This window comes from Acanthopagrus latus, chromosome 5 (assembly GCF_904848185.1).
Source record: "Acanthopagrus latus isolate v.2019 chromosome 5, fAcaLat1.1, whole genome shotgun sequence".
NCBI lineage: Eukaryota > Metazoa > Chordata > Actinopteri > Spariformes > Sparidae > Acanthopagrus > Acanthopagrus latus.
In genome coordinates, this window is record NC_051043.1 from 17,757,338 (window position 1) to 17,773,253 (window position 15,916).

The following is a 15,916-nucleotide window of genomic DNA, read 5'->3' on the forward strand; positions in this document are numbered from 1 at the left end:
TTACGGGCATTCTGCGGAAGCCATTATACTGAGGAGGAGATGGGGAGTAATGGAGGTTTGTCAAGGAAAGGGGAGATGAATGGCTGTCCCTTAGTGTTGTGAATAGTTACAGACCTCGACTAACAGGTATGTGGGGCACGACAGTGCATATTTGTTGGTGGAGGCATGACTGGAATAATCACACACCGTACGAGTGTGAGGACAGATAAATTAGGATGCAAAAGACAGAAGACTCATGTGTGAATTACAAGTAACACTGCAGACAAATGTGCATTTATGATCTCTGCCATAGGGGATTATGGTTTTTTATTTGTTTGTCAGTAGAATTAGAAGATGCTGGGCTGATTTTCATGAAACTCGATGGAAGCTTTTGGAGTGGATCTCTAGCACGCGTTGGATACTCTCAGTATTTTTCATTCATGTTAACGTTGCAAGAAAGAGAATTTGGCACTGTGAAAATAATGCCATACTATGCATCTTAAAATCCAGCAGATGGTTATAAAGTTCAATGTTGACATGTTGACCAAGTCCACATTCACAGGTACCAGTAAGTCTCTGGGGTATCCCGCACATGCAACAGCTCAAACTTCATCCTGAAAGCAGTTGTTATGGAGCACTCACTCAATTTTGTTATGTCTATGAAAATGTAAATATATACATATGTTATCTGCAGTAAACATAATCAGTTACTAAAGCTGATGTTAGCCTGGTTATCATTTTAGCCAACTTTTAATCAATAAAGAAACACTTGTCCTTGAGAATAGGTCATTAGAACAAATATCTACTTTATGTCCAGGTTGTAAAAAGATAAGCAAAAACGTACAACAAAAAATAAAATGTTTGTGTTATACAGAAGCAGCTAAGTCGAAGTCATTGACCTTTTTTGAATATTTGAATGCATCACTTTTTCTTATTGGATAACGTGTCAACATATGAATATTAGTAAAAAAAAAAAAAAAACACAACAAATTGACACCTAAAGTATTTATTCAGAACAAGGACTGTAGTTGTAATGATGGCAATTCTCTACCCTGGATGGAAATAGAGGGTCAGATATCTAAATCTGGATATTCAATGATTAAATACATCATATTTCATCAGAGAGCTGTAAATAATGATCTCGGGCCTCCAGTCATTCACAGTGAAGTCATGTACGTGTGTGGGAGTGTATACTGACAACCCACTGAACTGAAGCGGTCAAGTTAACAGCCTCAGCCAAAGGCTACGCCAGAGACTGCTTATCCTCCAACTCTTAAAAAACTCTCCGTCTACGTAAGAGGAACATGTTGTGTATTTTCTTTCATTTTTTTTATCCTGCTGTACCAGAAAGCATTATTAGACACGGTGGGCATCACAGCTCGGGTTGGAAACCTGCCTGTGTACCTGAAACCCAAGATAAGCCGTCGGCTGTGGACAGCTCTGAAGGTTGGAGGAGTCCTACCGCTCCGTTCGCTCCTTCAGGCCTTCTGGGAGAAGTTTTTGGGCACGCTTTCTCTGACGTCATCTCTCACCTGTTTATGAGGCTCAGCCCCCAGGGCATGTTTTACAGTTCCCCCAAATACAGATTAGACTGTTCAGAACTTTATTTTTGCTGTTGTCGATTGCAGTTGAACGCTGAACGCAACAAGCAAGGGATGTCTGTTTAAGTATAGCCTTATCTACATTTTGTGTTCTTGTTGGTTATGTTTTCCTAACAGCAGCAGTGGCCCTATAGGGTAAGGAGGGGGCAAAGGAAGTAATGTGATCATATCCTTTACTGTCATAGCGCTAACAGTTGCATTTGCTTTTGAGCCCCTCAGGCGGAAAGTGCTTTTTTGTTTTTTTGCAAAGGTGCCATATCCCGAGAATTTAAAACCATATCCAATGATTAAATAAAGTAATTATCCATCTTCTTCCGCTTATCCGGGGCCGGGTCGCGGGGGCAGCTGTCTGAGCCGGGACACCCAGACTTCCCTCTCCACGGACACTTCCTCTAGCTCTTCCAGGAGGATCCCAAGGCTTTCCCAGGCCAGCCGAGCAACATAGTCAGTGTGTCCTGAGTCTTCCTCGAGGTCTCCTCCCGGCGGGGCATGCCAGGAACACCTCCAGAGGAAGGCATCCAGGGGGCATTTGACACAGATGCCTGAGCCACCTCAGCTGGCTCCTCTCGATGTGGAGGAGCAGCGGCTCTACTCCGAGCTCCTCCCAGGTGACAGAGCTCCTCACCCTATCTCTAAGGGAGCGCCCCACCACCCTGTGGAGCAAACTCATTTTGGCCGCTTGTATCCGTTTTTTTTTTTGTTTTTAGTGCTACAGATTTATTTATCTTGTTCTCCAGTTGACGTGTGCGTGATGAAGAAACAGGCTTATCAATACAAAAATAGAAGAGTGAAACATTCGAGGCCAGTGTTTAATGTGCTTACTTATGAATACCTGAGGATGAGACATTTTCTTCTTTCTCATAAAGTTGCCCCGGGGGTCCCATCTTCCTATTTTAGCAGCTGCCCATGTGTTTGTTTGTGTGTGGTCATGCGGACAAGCCTGTGTGCACCCGGTAAGCCAGGCTAAACATCTGTGCAGGGTCTATGTTTGGGATTATGGTGTCACTGCCATCTCGTACGTCAGGGCCCTGCAGCCCAAAGCATTATCGCTCATCTCTCTAGTCGTCCTGAATGAAAAACACAGGGGAGGGGACACAAGACTGGTTGAGGTGACCAAGCTTTGTCTGCGTGGGATGAGTCAGTGTCCAGTCTGAGCTGGAGCGTCACAGCCTTCCGATGAGTTTGTTTGGCTTTCCATCCAGAGATGCTGTTTATGATAGTCTGGGAATGTTAGATGACAAAAGACACACAGTTGGCTTCTGGAGAAAGGATGTAGGATGTTTCGGTTTAGATGTGCTGATGGCTGACATCTGCTGGCTTCTGCTTTCACGTCTCCATGATAGACTAAATGATAAATAATGGTGCCTTTTTGTGTTAACGTAAGGAAAACAGGAATCGCTCATCGCTTTTGACTGCACAGCATTATGTGGCACACTAATGAGCAGCCCAGTCCTGATAACTGATCCTGAGAACATTCCTTTAAAACCATCCACATGGTAAACTCACACTTACTTTGTTTAAATAGACTCCCTCTCAGTTAATGCGTAGGCGTCCACACAGTGAGCTTCACCTAAATAGAAAGCACTTGTTATTTAAGTTATAGATTATACCTGGGCATTACTGTAATTCTTATTGTCCAGAATACCTGTAAAGGTGCGCAGGGTCGTTGATATCTACCTCTTTAACTCATTGATGAATTCCCTGTATTAACTCTTATGAAACTGCAAGCAGTTTGTAAGACTCCTGATGCATGAACACTGTCGGCATGGTCACTCTGCAACGCATTCCTGCTTGCACAATATCTGTTGTTTCAAAAAAATAATTTCACTCTTTGCAAGCAAGGAGCATCCCAATTTTATTTTTTTTTTGTTTTGTTCTTGTTGTTTACCCTCATGGTCAAGTTGAATAATAAGTAGTAAGTTTTCAGTGTTTTTGCTCTTGCTCCAGGGGTTGTGGTTTTTTGTTTTAAATGTGAAAAGTTATGGTGGCCACAGAGGGACATTTTCCATGGACAGCTCACCTCCAGCGCCTCAGGCTGTTTCAGCTCAGACGCCCCGACTTGTGATGATGCCTTGCGTCCACTCGGAGGACCAGCACCAGCCCTGGGACTCGACCAACACACATGGACCTGCCGCAAAAGCGATGTGTATGTGTCTGTGAGTGTGTGAGATGCAGAGAGGAGGGGAGTGTGGGAGTCTGTGAGTGTGTGCTTGTGGATATAAATGGCTTAAATGTTCTTCATGCGCTTTGTGCACTCTGTTTATTTCGACGTGTTTTGGTGACGTCACCCACTCACCCTAACCTCGCTATAGACGCTTTGCAGTTGCGTCACGGATCTCCTAGCAACCAAGTCTGGCACCACAATGGAGGTCCCTTAGAGAATCGGCAAATAAAAATGGCTACAAATAACGTCTAAATTTAAAACCGGGCGAGGAAAAAGAGCTGGCTGAGGAGAATATTCGGGGTTGGTGTCAATTCAGTATTTCAGCAAGATGCACAGTTTTGAGAATGTTATCATTCAGCAATTGTTTTCTGCTTTTCTAGGTGATGATGAGGGCATGGATGTTGACATGTCAAAGAAGCTGAATATGCAGTTTCTATCTCAACTAGAAGAAATAATAGAGCAGATAGATCTCACCTGTTGAGATTTGAGCTTGTTCTGACCACTGTTCACTGGCTAAAAGACGACAAATTAAACTTTGCAGCTATACTTTGGTCCAAAAATATGAAATCGTAGCTCTTAAATGCCCCAAGAAAGGGTAACTTTACTTCTATAATGTGATTTTCTGGATTTTGCTCTGTATCTTTTATACAATCGGAGGACCTGGAATGAGTTTTCTGGGTGAAAATGTTTTCGTAGCGGGATTTTATTGACTCTGGCACTGACTGAGCTCTCGCATCAAGCTCAAGTCACATTCCGGCTAATGACACCCTGCTGAGGAGGTCATAAACACCCGTTGATAAAGAGCTGGACTGGTCAACAGTTGTTGTGTTTGCTCCTCGGAAAGGAGGACAGGTCTGACATTGGCTGCTACTGCATCTGCATGGAAGCCTTGCTATTGTGCAAAATATCTGCCACTGATTGCGCAAGGAATTTTGCGAATTCTGCTCCCAGATACTATTAATTTAGATAATCAAATCTGTTTGTTTTAATTTGCAACCAGCAGGGAGGGTAGTGTAACAAAGCAACAGATATTAACACAATTGAACTCTCCACTAAAGCTGAATCACACTGTTTGTCGGCAGGCTGCGTGCTGTAGAACACGGCACTGTTTGGTCATGGTGCACTGAATGCTCCGGTACATTTATATATGTTTGAGCTTCCCACCTCTCCTTCCAGTCCACCTTTGCGTTCCTTATCGAGCCATTGTTATAATTTGATACAAGATGGAGCCACACTCGGGGGAAAAAAAAGTTCTAATGAGGCAGCAAATTTGTAAAGTATGTTGTCCACTACTACTTTGCGCACACGAAAGCCCTCTGTAGCGTCAGATCATCCTCACCACCAAAACCTGCTCCGTCTGTTGGCCGGTTTACTCGTCTGCGTGCTCCGAGCCATTTCAGTTCTCCTACTGAGGAAGTCACTATCGAGCCATTAGGCCTCGGGGCATCGTCTGTTCTCCCATCCCTCCTCCCTGTGTCTCACTGGCACACTTAAAGCCAGGCAGTTGAAAGAATCCCACTATCTATACGGCCGTGCGGAGACACTTGTTTCATCCAACATAATTGCTATTTTTTCCAGCGCTCGGATTGCTACTGTCGGTTTAATTGTACGGACTGCGTGCGGTTGTGTGTGTATGTGGGTTATCTGTAAACGCGCGCATGTGTGTTCTTGCTCGTCAAAGATGACAGCACAATATTCTGCAAAAAAGGCTGATCGGCGTGTAGCTGTTGCCATGGCAACTGAGCAACCTGGCTTTGTCTCTTGCTCATCGGAGGATTTTTCTCTCTTCCTTAAACTCGGACAGAAAAGAATAAGATAAAATAAAACACCATCTGATCTATTTCCACCCTTGCTCTTAGTTTGCTTCTTGCTGCCACTCCAAACTCATACTCGTTCAGCATTGCACTTTCACCTCCTGGAAAGTCTCATTAAAACCCCCGGATGAGAAACAATGAGGATACGGGTGAGCAGCAGCCTGTAATGTATCGCTCATATAACACTCATGTGCTATAATGCAGAACATTGTGCAGCAAACGCCCACGCGTTTTTTACAGTCCTGCTCACTTCTGCTGCTGCTCTGCACAGTCCACCATATATTCAATCATGTCAGCCTCTTATCACATCGACATGCTGCCTTCTTGTGTTGAATTTGTTTAGCGTTTCCACCCTCCAAGCTGTTGATTATCCCTTTCTGATGTAGCGCCAATCAATGACATTGATTGCATTCACACATTTGACTGAAGCTTTTATCTAAAGTGCTGAGGTGCTACACTCTGCCCTAAGCCGGAGGACCTTGATGATTCTTACATAACAATAGTAGGTGTATGATGAGAATAATTACAATTGATGTGTTCTTTTTATTTTTCTGGCATTGTTTGTGTGTTTTGTTGTTTTAATCGTCACTCGTTCCACTTCTGTTTTACCTGCTATAAAACAATTCTCTCCATAGGGAATAGCAGTCAATCACTTGGAGAAGCACCTCAGTCTAGCGTCAAAAAAACTATATTTGGCTCCAGATTGGCTCCTAGACTCAAGCAGTCTCTTTTTCTCTGCACACACACACACACACAAACACACCCACACCCACCCCCCTCTGTTTAACCCACACAAAGACAGAAACATGTACCCCTTCATCTCTCAGTGTAGTTACATTTCTCTCTCTAAAAGGTGCTTTTTGTAAGAATTGGCAACCTGTCGAGTTTATAATCCAAACCAATTGGGGGCAGCATAGCACCAGAAAGTTAGGGCCCCCACCACTATCTTAAGAAATGGGGAAATGCACAGTCCCTACCTAATGTTAGCATTAACAGCTGTTTGCCTAACAGTTCAGCATCAAACTTCATCCTGTCACTGGCCAAAAGAGCTGTTTCCAGCAGTACAAAGCAAAGTGTCGCTGCAAAAGTGCAAAAGTTTTCCATTTCCTGAAGACGTTTCATCTCTCATCCAAAGGCCTCGTCAGTTCTGACTAACTGGAGTTGGCGGGCTTTTAAAATCTGTGTGGGAGTGTCCTTACAGAGTCGCTAAGGACACATGTGAGCTCCGAGTTTCAAAGTCGTTGACCCAGCCAGCCTTCATGTGGGTTGCTAGGGCTAGATGAGCCCAAGTGTGAGTAGTTGAGAGAGCTCAGTACATCATTGCAGGCGGGTGATGTGTCTTAGGCCGCCTCCTCTGTTCAAAGATGGTTATTCTTTTACTCCTCTTTTAAAACATCTGTCTTCTCTGGCCAATTTGTTAACATTGTTGTCCTCAAAGGAATGATTTATCTCTTTTCTGATTTTTGAAGCGGACAGCAAAGTCTTGACCTGAGGGGTTGGGCCTTGTGTGTTGAGCCATTGGTTTAAGGAGAAGTAGTTTTTCTCACCCCAATATACACATCTGTTCAGTCCTGGCTGCATTGAACAGCATGAACTCCATTACTCTGCTCATGTCTGGGTGTTTTGTCCTTGGGATGTTGTTAGGTGTGAAGTGAACCAGGATTGATGTTTACTGAAGATCCTCCCGAGTTTCTCAGATATTCCTGTAATATAGGGAATGATGGTGTTGTTAAGCTTTTACATCTTTCTCCTTCCCCTCTGCCCTAGAGGGCATGGTCTCAGCCCGATGGTTGAGGGATAACTCTGAATCTCACGACTCACACGTGACCCTAACGATTCTACAAGGACACTCCCACACAGGGTTTAAAATCCTGCCATTCCCCTGCAGTGGATTTGAGCCGAAGAAGCCTCTTGGATGAGAGGTGAAACGTCTTGAAGAAACTGAAAGTCCAGCTGCCTACGACACAGCACTTAGCATTACCATGACCTGGATGGTAAATGCTTTGGACTTAAATACATACAACTCCTCTAAACCACACACATACACACACACACACAACTCAACCTCATGGCCTGCTATGTGTCACATGATCGGTCAGTGGCGGAGGGGAAAGGAAGGCCCCAGCTTAATTAGACTGAGACCAATCAGACAAGATGGAGGAGGACATTGTTGTCTGGCGCCTTACTGTTTCTCGGCTCCTGCAGGCTCATCTGTCTCATACACACACACACGCACACACGCACACACGCATACTATGAACATAAAATACACTCCCTTGCTTATGTATTTGGTTTTATTTTGGTATTTCTTTTTAGGTGGTTAGGAAATCTGCCCGTGCCACGTGATCCTGAGGTGTTAACGCTTTAATCCTTTTCAGATTCTAGTCCTGGTTGTGTAGGCAACACCTGTGGTTACCATGGTAATCAAAGGTGGTTTGATACTACAGCAAATACTACGCTGAGTGTAATCTCAATGCTTTTGCGCTCGTTTTAGAGGCACCACCTCTGAAGAGGAACGTTTAAATAAAAATCAACAATTTCTTAAGTTTTCAACCAAAGATCTAAAAGTGTGACTTCTTCCTTGATTGATTTCCATTATCCACTTCAGATGGATACACAGAACCACAACTGGGTCTGAATGAAGATGTTTATTAACAGGGTAAATATTAATACAAATGATTTATGTGAAATGATTATCAGACATGAACAGTTACTGTATACAGGCAATATAAATGATAGTGATTTGAATGTGGAAATGGAGAATGGTGGAGGAAATAATCAGTTTGATATCGATTCTAGTCACTAATCATATATGTCAATAAGACTATTATTATTATTATTATTATTATTATTATTATTATTATTATTATTATTATTATTATTATTATTATTATTATTATTATTATTATTATATTTGCAGCTTGTGAGGATGGTTTAACCTACTTTTAGAGAAATAAAAAAGGGATACAAAAAATAAGAGACTAAGGAACTAAGGAACTAAGACTATATAAACAAAAAAAGAGAGAAACTAGGAAACAAAACATTTATATGAGTGAATTCTTCTTTTAGGTAAATTATCATGAAGAATGTCAAAAAACTGTTTAAACAACAAGTAAATCATTCCTAACTTTATGACTACAACATTTCCTTCACTAATTGTAATAAGATATGTCCTGTCTCCTCAGTCTGCATAAGTATAACTGCAGAAACAATTATCTATACATGGTGACTAGATGGTAGTAGTTGTCACATTTTATTAACCTTGAATGAATAACTCTGGCTGCGAAGATGTTAGAACAATGGGATTTAATTTACTTTGAGCAAGAATTTTAACTGAATGTTGTCTAACTATGTTTAACTATGTTGAAAGCATAATGTCAAATGAATAAAACAATCACTTCATACTGATTTTAAAGGTTGCTGCAAAGGTAGAGGCATTTCCGTTTGGTATGCAGGCAGATTTACAGCCCCTGGTCTTATCTGTCAGGTCCCCATGGAAAGAAAAACGGGGGAATCTTCAAAGTCCCATTCGCCGGTGTCAGGGCTGTTGCAGATAGAAATTCACACTGGGGTGTTGCTCACAGGCCGTTTGATGTGTTTACAGCCATTAACCAGTCGATATCAATTTGATGATTAGGTTTGATTTCTCCCATCTGTAAAACAGACTTCATCTCCATCCTGTGGGTGTAAATTGTCCTTTTGGCCCCAGATAATCTCACCAGGCCTTTATTATGATTTAACTTGAGGTGTTAAACCTGTCCTCCCAAAACAGTGAGGAAATGCTCCCTTTTTGGATTGCATCATACTGATCGGTTCGTATCTGCAGAGTGGCGAGGAAGAAGAAGGTCGTGCATCTGTTGGCAGTGTGGCCCACTAATCTAAAGCTGCTTTCAAGATGAAATCGATAGGACTTGCAACCAGGAGCTGATACCATGCTGCACATGCTGGGAGTAGTGATTTTACACTAGCGCACCACTTCGGTAGAGGGATCCCTCCTCTGTGACTCTTCCTGAGGTGTCTTCCATCCCCCCCACCCCCACCCCCATTAAAAGGTTGTTTTTTGTTATCAATATGACAAATCCAAGGACGGAGGATGTCGCTTCACTGTACTCTTTTTAAAGCCCACTGAGGGAACGTGATTGTGATTTGGGGCTGTGTACATGAAAATGATTTGAATTGATTTGAAGAGCATAAAGCAGGAAAATTGCATATTTGAGGTTTCAGCTCTTAACAACCTACTGAGGAGGAGAAATGCAGAAGTGAATGTGAAGTGAGTTTTCTTGTTTTGTGGATGAATTTTTGACAACTGATCGTTAGCCATGATGACAAACGCCCTCCCTGTGACTGCTTAACAGTAAAACCCACCCAGTGTTTTGTCATTTGAAAGCTTATAGTGCGAAGCAGAGACAGTAGGCTGATGCGTTTTGCATTAGCAGTAAGTTAATACAGCTCTGACATGGTGCAAAGAGCGTGAACATTTAATAATGAGGCTGATATCAATGACATAAAATAAATTGCTCTTATTTGGATTAAGTGCTTGCGCTGTTTCAATCCCAGGGGTCCACCTCTGCCATTGAAAACGACTGGGGAGAAAACCATATAGAGCAATATTTAAGATAGTTGAATGTTGAGTGTCAGTATGTGGTCACCAAGAACACCAAAACATATGTTTCCACATCGACTCACGAAATACAACAAAAGAGATTATAAACTCAAACTCCATTTTTCGTCATCGTACTTGTGAATAAGCTCTTACCTCTGAAGGCCAGTCTTTACGGAGAATGCCAATAATTCAAGGTGTCCGCTGGTATCACTCATGCTGAGGCTCTACATGACAGGCACGTGTGTCAGCGTTAGTTTGTTCTCATGAGTATTTACTGACATAAATCTACACGCCCCTTGCCTGAGGGTGGTTGGATCATCAAAGATTGGCAGACAGAAGAAGACAGACAGCAACATCAACAGCAGGCCCACGCGATGACAGATAGCCCTGTCCGCGCCACTGACAGGTCCAATCATCTGCCAGTCGCCAACAAGGCCGACAAGAAGCAGATGATGTCAGTTTCCCCCTCCGTATTGAGTTATCAGGTTGATTGAGTGTAATTGAGCGATGCATCGGAGTGCAGGGAGAAGACATCAAGCCTCTGGAGGGACTGGAGGAGGAGGAAGGGTGTTTCAGGAACCAGGAAATGCTGTATGGCACCAGGGCCATGAGATTAGCACAGTCAACGACTCTGCCCCGAAATCAATTAATAGGACTGATTGAGCCCCTCACAGGATGAAATTTCTGAGTCACAGGAAGGTTTCCTTTTTTTGCTGGCAGTTACGTCATTAGTGCTGTAAGTGAAAATTCCACTTCCACTTGGTTGGGTGGTGGTGTTGTACTTGTTGTACTTGAATTGGGAATGTGATGATCACACACTTGTTGAAACCCCCCCGCCCCCCCAAAAAAACAAAAAGAACATAGCTTCTTCTGATTTATGATTTGCCAGTTTTGAAACTTGAAGAGCTCCATTCCTCATGTTAAATATAGGGTTCCAGGAGGAACATTAATGGTTTCTCTGTTTCCTGTCACGTAAAAACACATCATGAAGTGAATATGCAAATTGACAAAGACAGCCCCAACCAGACCAATTCTTGCTCTTCTCTGCTTATAGTTGCAGTGAGCCTCTTCTGTCCTGTTCAACATTGCATGGCTTGGACAAGGGTTCCATTTTCAGGGCGTAGTTCAGTGATGAAGAAAGCACTTCGAGGCATCATTTTCCTGCTTGTGTTTCTCTCTTCATTCTCACAATTTCTCCGCCTACCTGCACACAAAGATCTCAGGTCCCCTCTACTCCCCTCTTCCTGGATTCGTAGTACTCGTGAATAAATCTGCACAAAGGTCTCCAGAAAACATCTCCCTTATTGCATATTTGACTCCATCATTTCCTTGTCTCTTCAGTTTTATTTTTTGTCAGTTCGAAGCTGCACATTGATTGACTGTGCTGTTTTCTTAAGACACACGTTCCAACTGAAAATCGGAACTGTCAGCCAAAAAGATGCAGAGACGATGAGAGATGAGAGAGTGTGTGTTTGCTTACAAACAGAGTATAAGCCTGTTTCACTTCAAGTATGACGGGTAACTTTTAAAGGGATAGTGTGCTGATTTTCAAAGTCCGTTTACAGATGTCGGAGAGTTCCACCGTATATTTAAAAGAAGCGTTTTGTGGCTCAAGAAATTGTCATTGATTGGTTGATCTGCGACAACCCCAGTGCTGAATACAAAAAAGAATCTGTTTTTCTGCTGCTGCGTTGGATTTGATCCCAGTTTTCTGGCCTGTAATATGGGTTTTTTTCTGCAGAATTTGAAACAAAACACTGAAAACAAAAATGGTCTTGCATAATGACCTGTGACTCTGTCAGCATTTTCCTCATGAATATTTTCATTGTTGGATTATCAGTGGCGAGCCCATCATCATCTCAGTCCGTATCCCCACGCATGGAGCTGCCTTCGCACATCCGACTCTGTGTGTGCCTCCATTCTCACCAGGTATTGTGGGGTGGCGCGCAAATGTATTGGGCCGCTCAGTCATTGCGAGCACTAATGGACCAAGCGTGTTTCTTTTGTTTGTGTAAACCTTTTTGAAGTGAGAGTGCCTCGCAATGGAATACAGGTAGCGCCAAAGTAGCCTCATTATGCAGAAATATCTGCATCTAGACATGCAAACAATTCAGACAGGACCTTGACAATTTTGATTGTCACATGTTGTCAGCCCTAAGGCTTGAGAGAGCATACTAGATCTATCTATCTATCTATCTATCTATCTATCTATCTATCTATCTATCTATCTATCTATCTATCCATCCATCCATCCATCCATCCATCCATCCATCCATCCATCCATCCATCCATCCATCCATCCATCTATCTATCTATCTATCTATCTATCTATCTATCTATCATCTATCTATCTATCTATCTATCTATCTATCTATCTATCTATCTATCTATCTATCTATCTATCTATCTATCTATCTATCTATCATCTATCTATCTATCTATCTATCTAGGACATCTCATTCACAATAATGACTTGACAGTGACTCATGACTATATGCATGATATACAAACAGCTGATTAAATCCAACACCAAAATGTCAGTCCATTGCCCATATGTGCTAAATCGAGTGTTTAATGCAAGACGTGTGGTCGGTTCTAACAGACATTCTCTCACTTCATGCTGTTTAACTAAATGTTACTGCCTCCTGTCTCTTGCTCCTCAGACACTCTCTCAGTGCCTCGCTGGTCCCCGCAGATTCCCCGAAGAGATCTGGGAAACTCAATAAAACACAGGTAGGCCTGAAGGAAAGTGTGTGGGTGACTGAGTGTGTGTGTGTGTGTGTGTGTGTGTGTGTGTGTGACAGAGAGAGAGAGAGAGAGAGAGAGAGAGAGAGAGAGAGAGAGAGAGAGAGAGAGAGAGAGAGAGCGTTTGGCTGCACTCATAAACTCATCCGTCCTAGAATGCCAGTCCAATTAAAAAAAGGGCCTCTTGCATAACTCATCTCAATTCTCATCCTCTCGTTGTCTGCCTTCCTCCGTCTCTCTCAACCTGCTCGACTCTGAACGCGAGTGATCTGAAAAGTAAAACAATACCGTATTAGTTGTGGGATCTCGGCAACCTCCAGAACGTGGGTGTTTTCGCCTGCTGAAAGTCAGCAAGGTGGAGAGAGAGAGAGAGGCCCGGATCCTCGTCATACGTAGCCGAACCGAGCGCGAGTGTAATTTATAGAGCAGTTGTTTGAAGATTAAGGCAGGTTTTAAGAGAAATGCCATTATTCCATCCAAAAAGCTCCTCGACATGCCAGTTTTGCATATTTCAAATGTGTGCCCCTGATCGCACTGTTGGCCTGTTAAGATAAGTGCATTTGTGTTGCTGGCACACAATGCGCCGCTCTGGCTTTAGAGCCTCTGCCGTGCAGACAGAACATTACTTTATGCAGAGTATGCCCTTAATGTCACACTGCTGTTCATATCTGACAGAAGAGTCCGCTAAAAATATGTGTCAGGTGTTGAATTGAGTCATGCCTCTCAATTGAAGTGAAGGAGGGGCCTTAATAAAGAGATTTGGACTCTGTCGAAATACATTAGTCACCTGCCATTAGCCAGCGAGCGGCTCGGCTGGCACCCAGGCATCGCATCAGTAAATACTGCCAATGGTCGCATACGTGCCCGAACCTCCCAGTCAATCTACGCAGGGAATTGGCTGCTACCACGGAGCGCAATGTGGATTTGTTTGTTTGAGAAGAGACTGTGTCGGACCCTTTAGGAGTGGCACAGGCCTCCGAGCTCCCATCACTCGGGCTGATCGCTGTATTGATGTAAACCCCGTGGCCTCTGTCCTGCGCTGCCGAGCGTCTGCGTTAAGATGTTCATTCGCACAGGGTCAATGAAAGATGAAAATGAAATGGGCCATAATTAAATCAGCAGGTGAGGGAGATTAGGAAAGCAAATACTTTCACAGAAGCAGCTCCTCCGGGCATCTATTGCCCTTGCAAAAAGGTTATGCAGGGAATGTGAGGCCCTGGTTGGTGAAAGCTGTCTGTCACAATGAGACTGTTAAAGGTAAAAAAGTCAGAAGCAATGTTATCTCGGTAAACACCAGCTCTAAAATGTCATATATAGTAGATGTGCAAGCTGAAAGTGGTGTCCTGGCTTAACAACCTTATCTCCCTCTCTCTTCTCTTGCCTGCAGGTTTTCCACAAAGTACTGGATGTCCCAGACATGCATAGTATGTGGAAAAGGAATGTTGTTTGGACTGAAATGTAAAAACTGCAAGTAAGTACGGACATTGGTTTTTGCCCTAAGTACCATATAGATTGCACTGGAGTGATTTGTGTCCGATCACAGATGTCTCCCATTAAGTCAGTGTGTCCTCTTGCCTGTCTTTTGTTTGTTTTTTCCCATTTGATTGTTTTTCCAGGTGACCCGAACCCTTTTGTTTTCATGCCACTTGAATAAGTTAGCAATTAGCATCTCTCGTCTGTTTTTTTCCTACATGTTAATGCTCCCACTTGAACGGTTTCATCCTTGTGTAAATAATCTGACAACGACAAGTGAACACTCTGTGAGAGTTCCTGTTCTTTTTTTTCTGTGCACTCAGGCTGAAGTGCCACAACAAATGCACCAAAGAAGCCCCACCTTGCCATTTACTGATCATACAGCGAGGCGGACGAGAATCCCTCAAAGGTAGGGTTTTTTTTTTCAGTTTTATGAGCAAGGTGTTATATTGAATGTATTACAAATGAAATGACCCAAGTGACTTCATGATGGATATTCATATATATTACTTTTATATCCCTCTGTGTAAGAGTAGTATATTGTCAGTGTTGAACATTGTTGATTGTAATTTGAAATTCAGTAATTACATTCAAGTAACTAATGTCACACTGTTGCTAACTGCTGTTAGCTTCGCCTACATTCAGGACTCAGCTGGTTTTGTCCTTTGCCATGGTGTTCTGTGCAGTCACTGTGGCTAATGTTAAGCTAGCTGCCGATTGTCAATAAATACCTTGAAAATGTTAACAAAAGTAATATAATGTCTAATTCAGCTAACAGGTATTTATTTTTGAATGCTGGCCATGTCTAAAACTATCCCAAACTGAACTCAGTTTTCAGTCAAGGCCCCGTTAAAAACAAAGTGAGAGAGCCTGTGACAGATAGAGGGTTACCTGCTAATTAATTAAGCCATGAAGGTTTGACAGAAGTGCACTTGCACTTTTTGTACTCAAAAATTCCCATTATCTGCTATTGGAATTGAGATTCTGCTGTCCTCTCTCTTCTTCTCACCCTCCCTTTATTTCTCCTCCAAATAAGACCACCAAGGAACAACTCAAGGTAAAGCACACTAATTAGACTTCTTCTACAGTGCTTTAGTCCGAGAAAGTGACAGTTTTCTTAATGACATAGTTTGCTTAGGGAAGGTTTTTTTTTTTTTTTAAAATGAAGTCTCTGTATGCGATAACAGATGGATGGTGTTCAAGAAAGGGCAGTTTGTTCATTTTCACATGAGAAGCAGGCCATGATAAAGAGAAAGAGTTTCCCTCTAATTTTCTTGAAGCTATTAGGCGAGTATTGTTTTAATTTCAGTCTCCCGCAGTGCTTCATCGTTCCCCTGTGCCTTTTTTTTCTATAGTAGCTCGTCTGGTACGGACCGAATCAGTGCCATGTGACATCAACAACCCGCTCAGGTACACAGACCTGCACATCAGTCAGACGCTCCCCAAAACCAACAAAATCAACAAGGTGAGTAATAAAAATAAGCCGTGTCTTACAATCTGTGTGTAACCTGTCCTACATATTACATCTCCTCCATTT

General features: G+C 42.7%; 1 protein-coding gene across 3 annotated transcripts in view; it reads left to right on the forward strand.

Moving 5' to 3' along the window:
* The window catches only part of ksr2 (kinase suppressor of ras 2), a 91,331-nt gene that overhangs the window by 49,371 nt on the left and 26,044 nt on the right, over positions 1–15,916 (forward strand). For 2 of the 3 annotated variants that reach the window (XM_037099531.1, XM_037099533.1), the window contains 5 exons: positions 12,825–12,894; positions 14,294–14,377; positions 14,703–14,788; positions 15,416–15,436; positions 15,735–15,844. In XM_037099531.1, coding sequence (XP_036955426.1) covers positions 12,825–12,894; positions 14,294–14,377; positions 14,703–14,788; positions 15,416–15,436; positions 15,735–15,844 — 371 coding nt within the window. The remainder of the gene's footprint in view (positions 1–12,824; positions 12,895–14,293; positions 14,378–14,702; positions 14,789–15,415; positions 15,437–15,734; positions 15,845–15,916) is intronic. The other variant, XM_037099532.1, reaches the window with a different exon arrangement.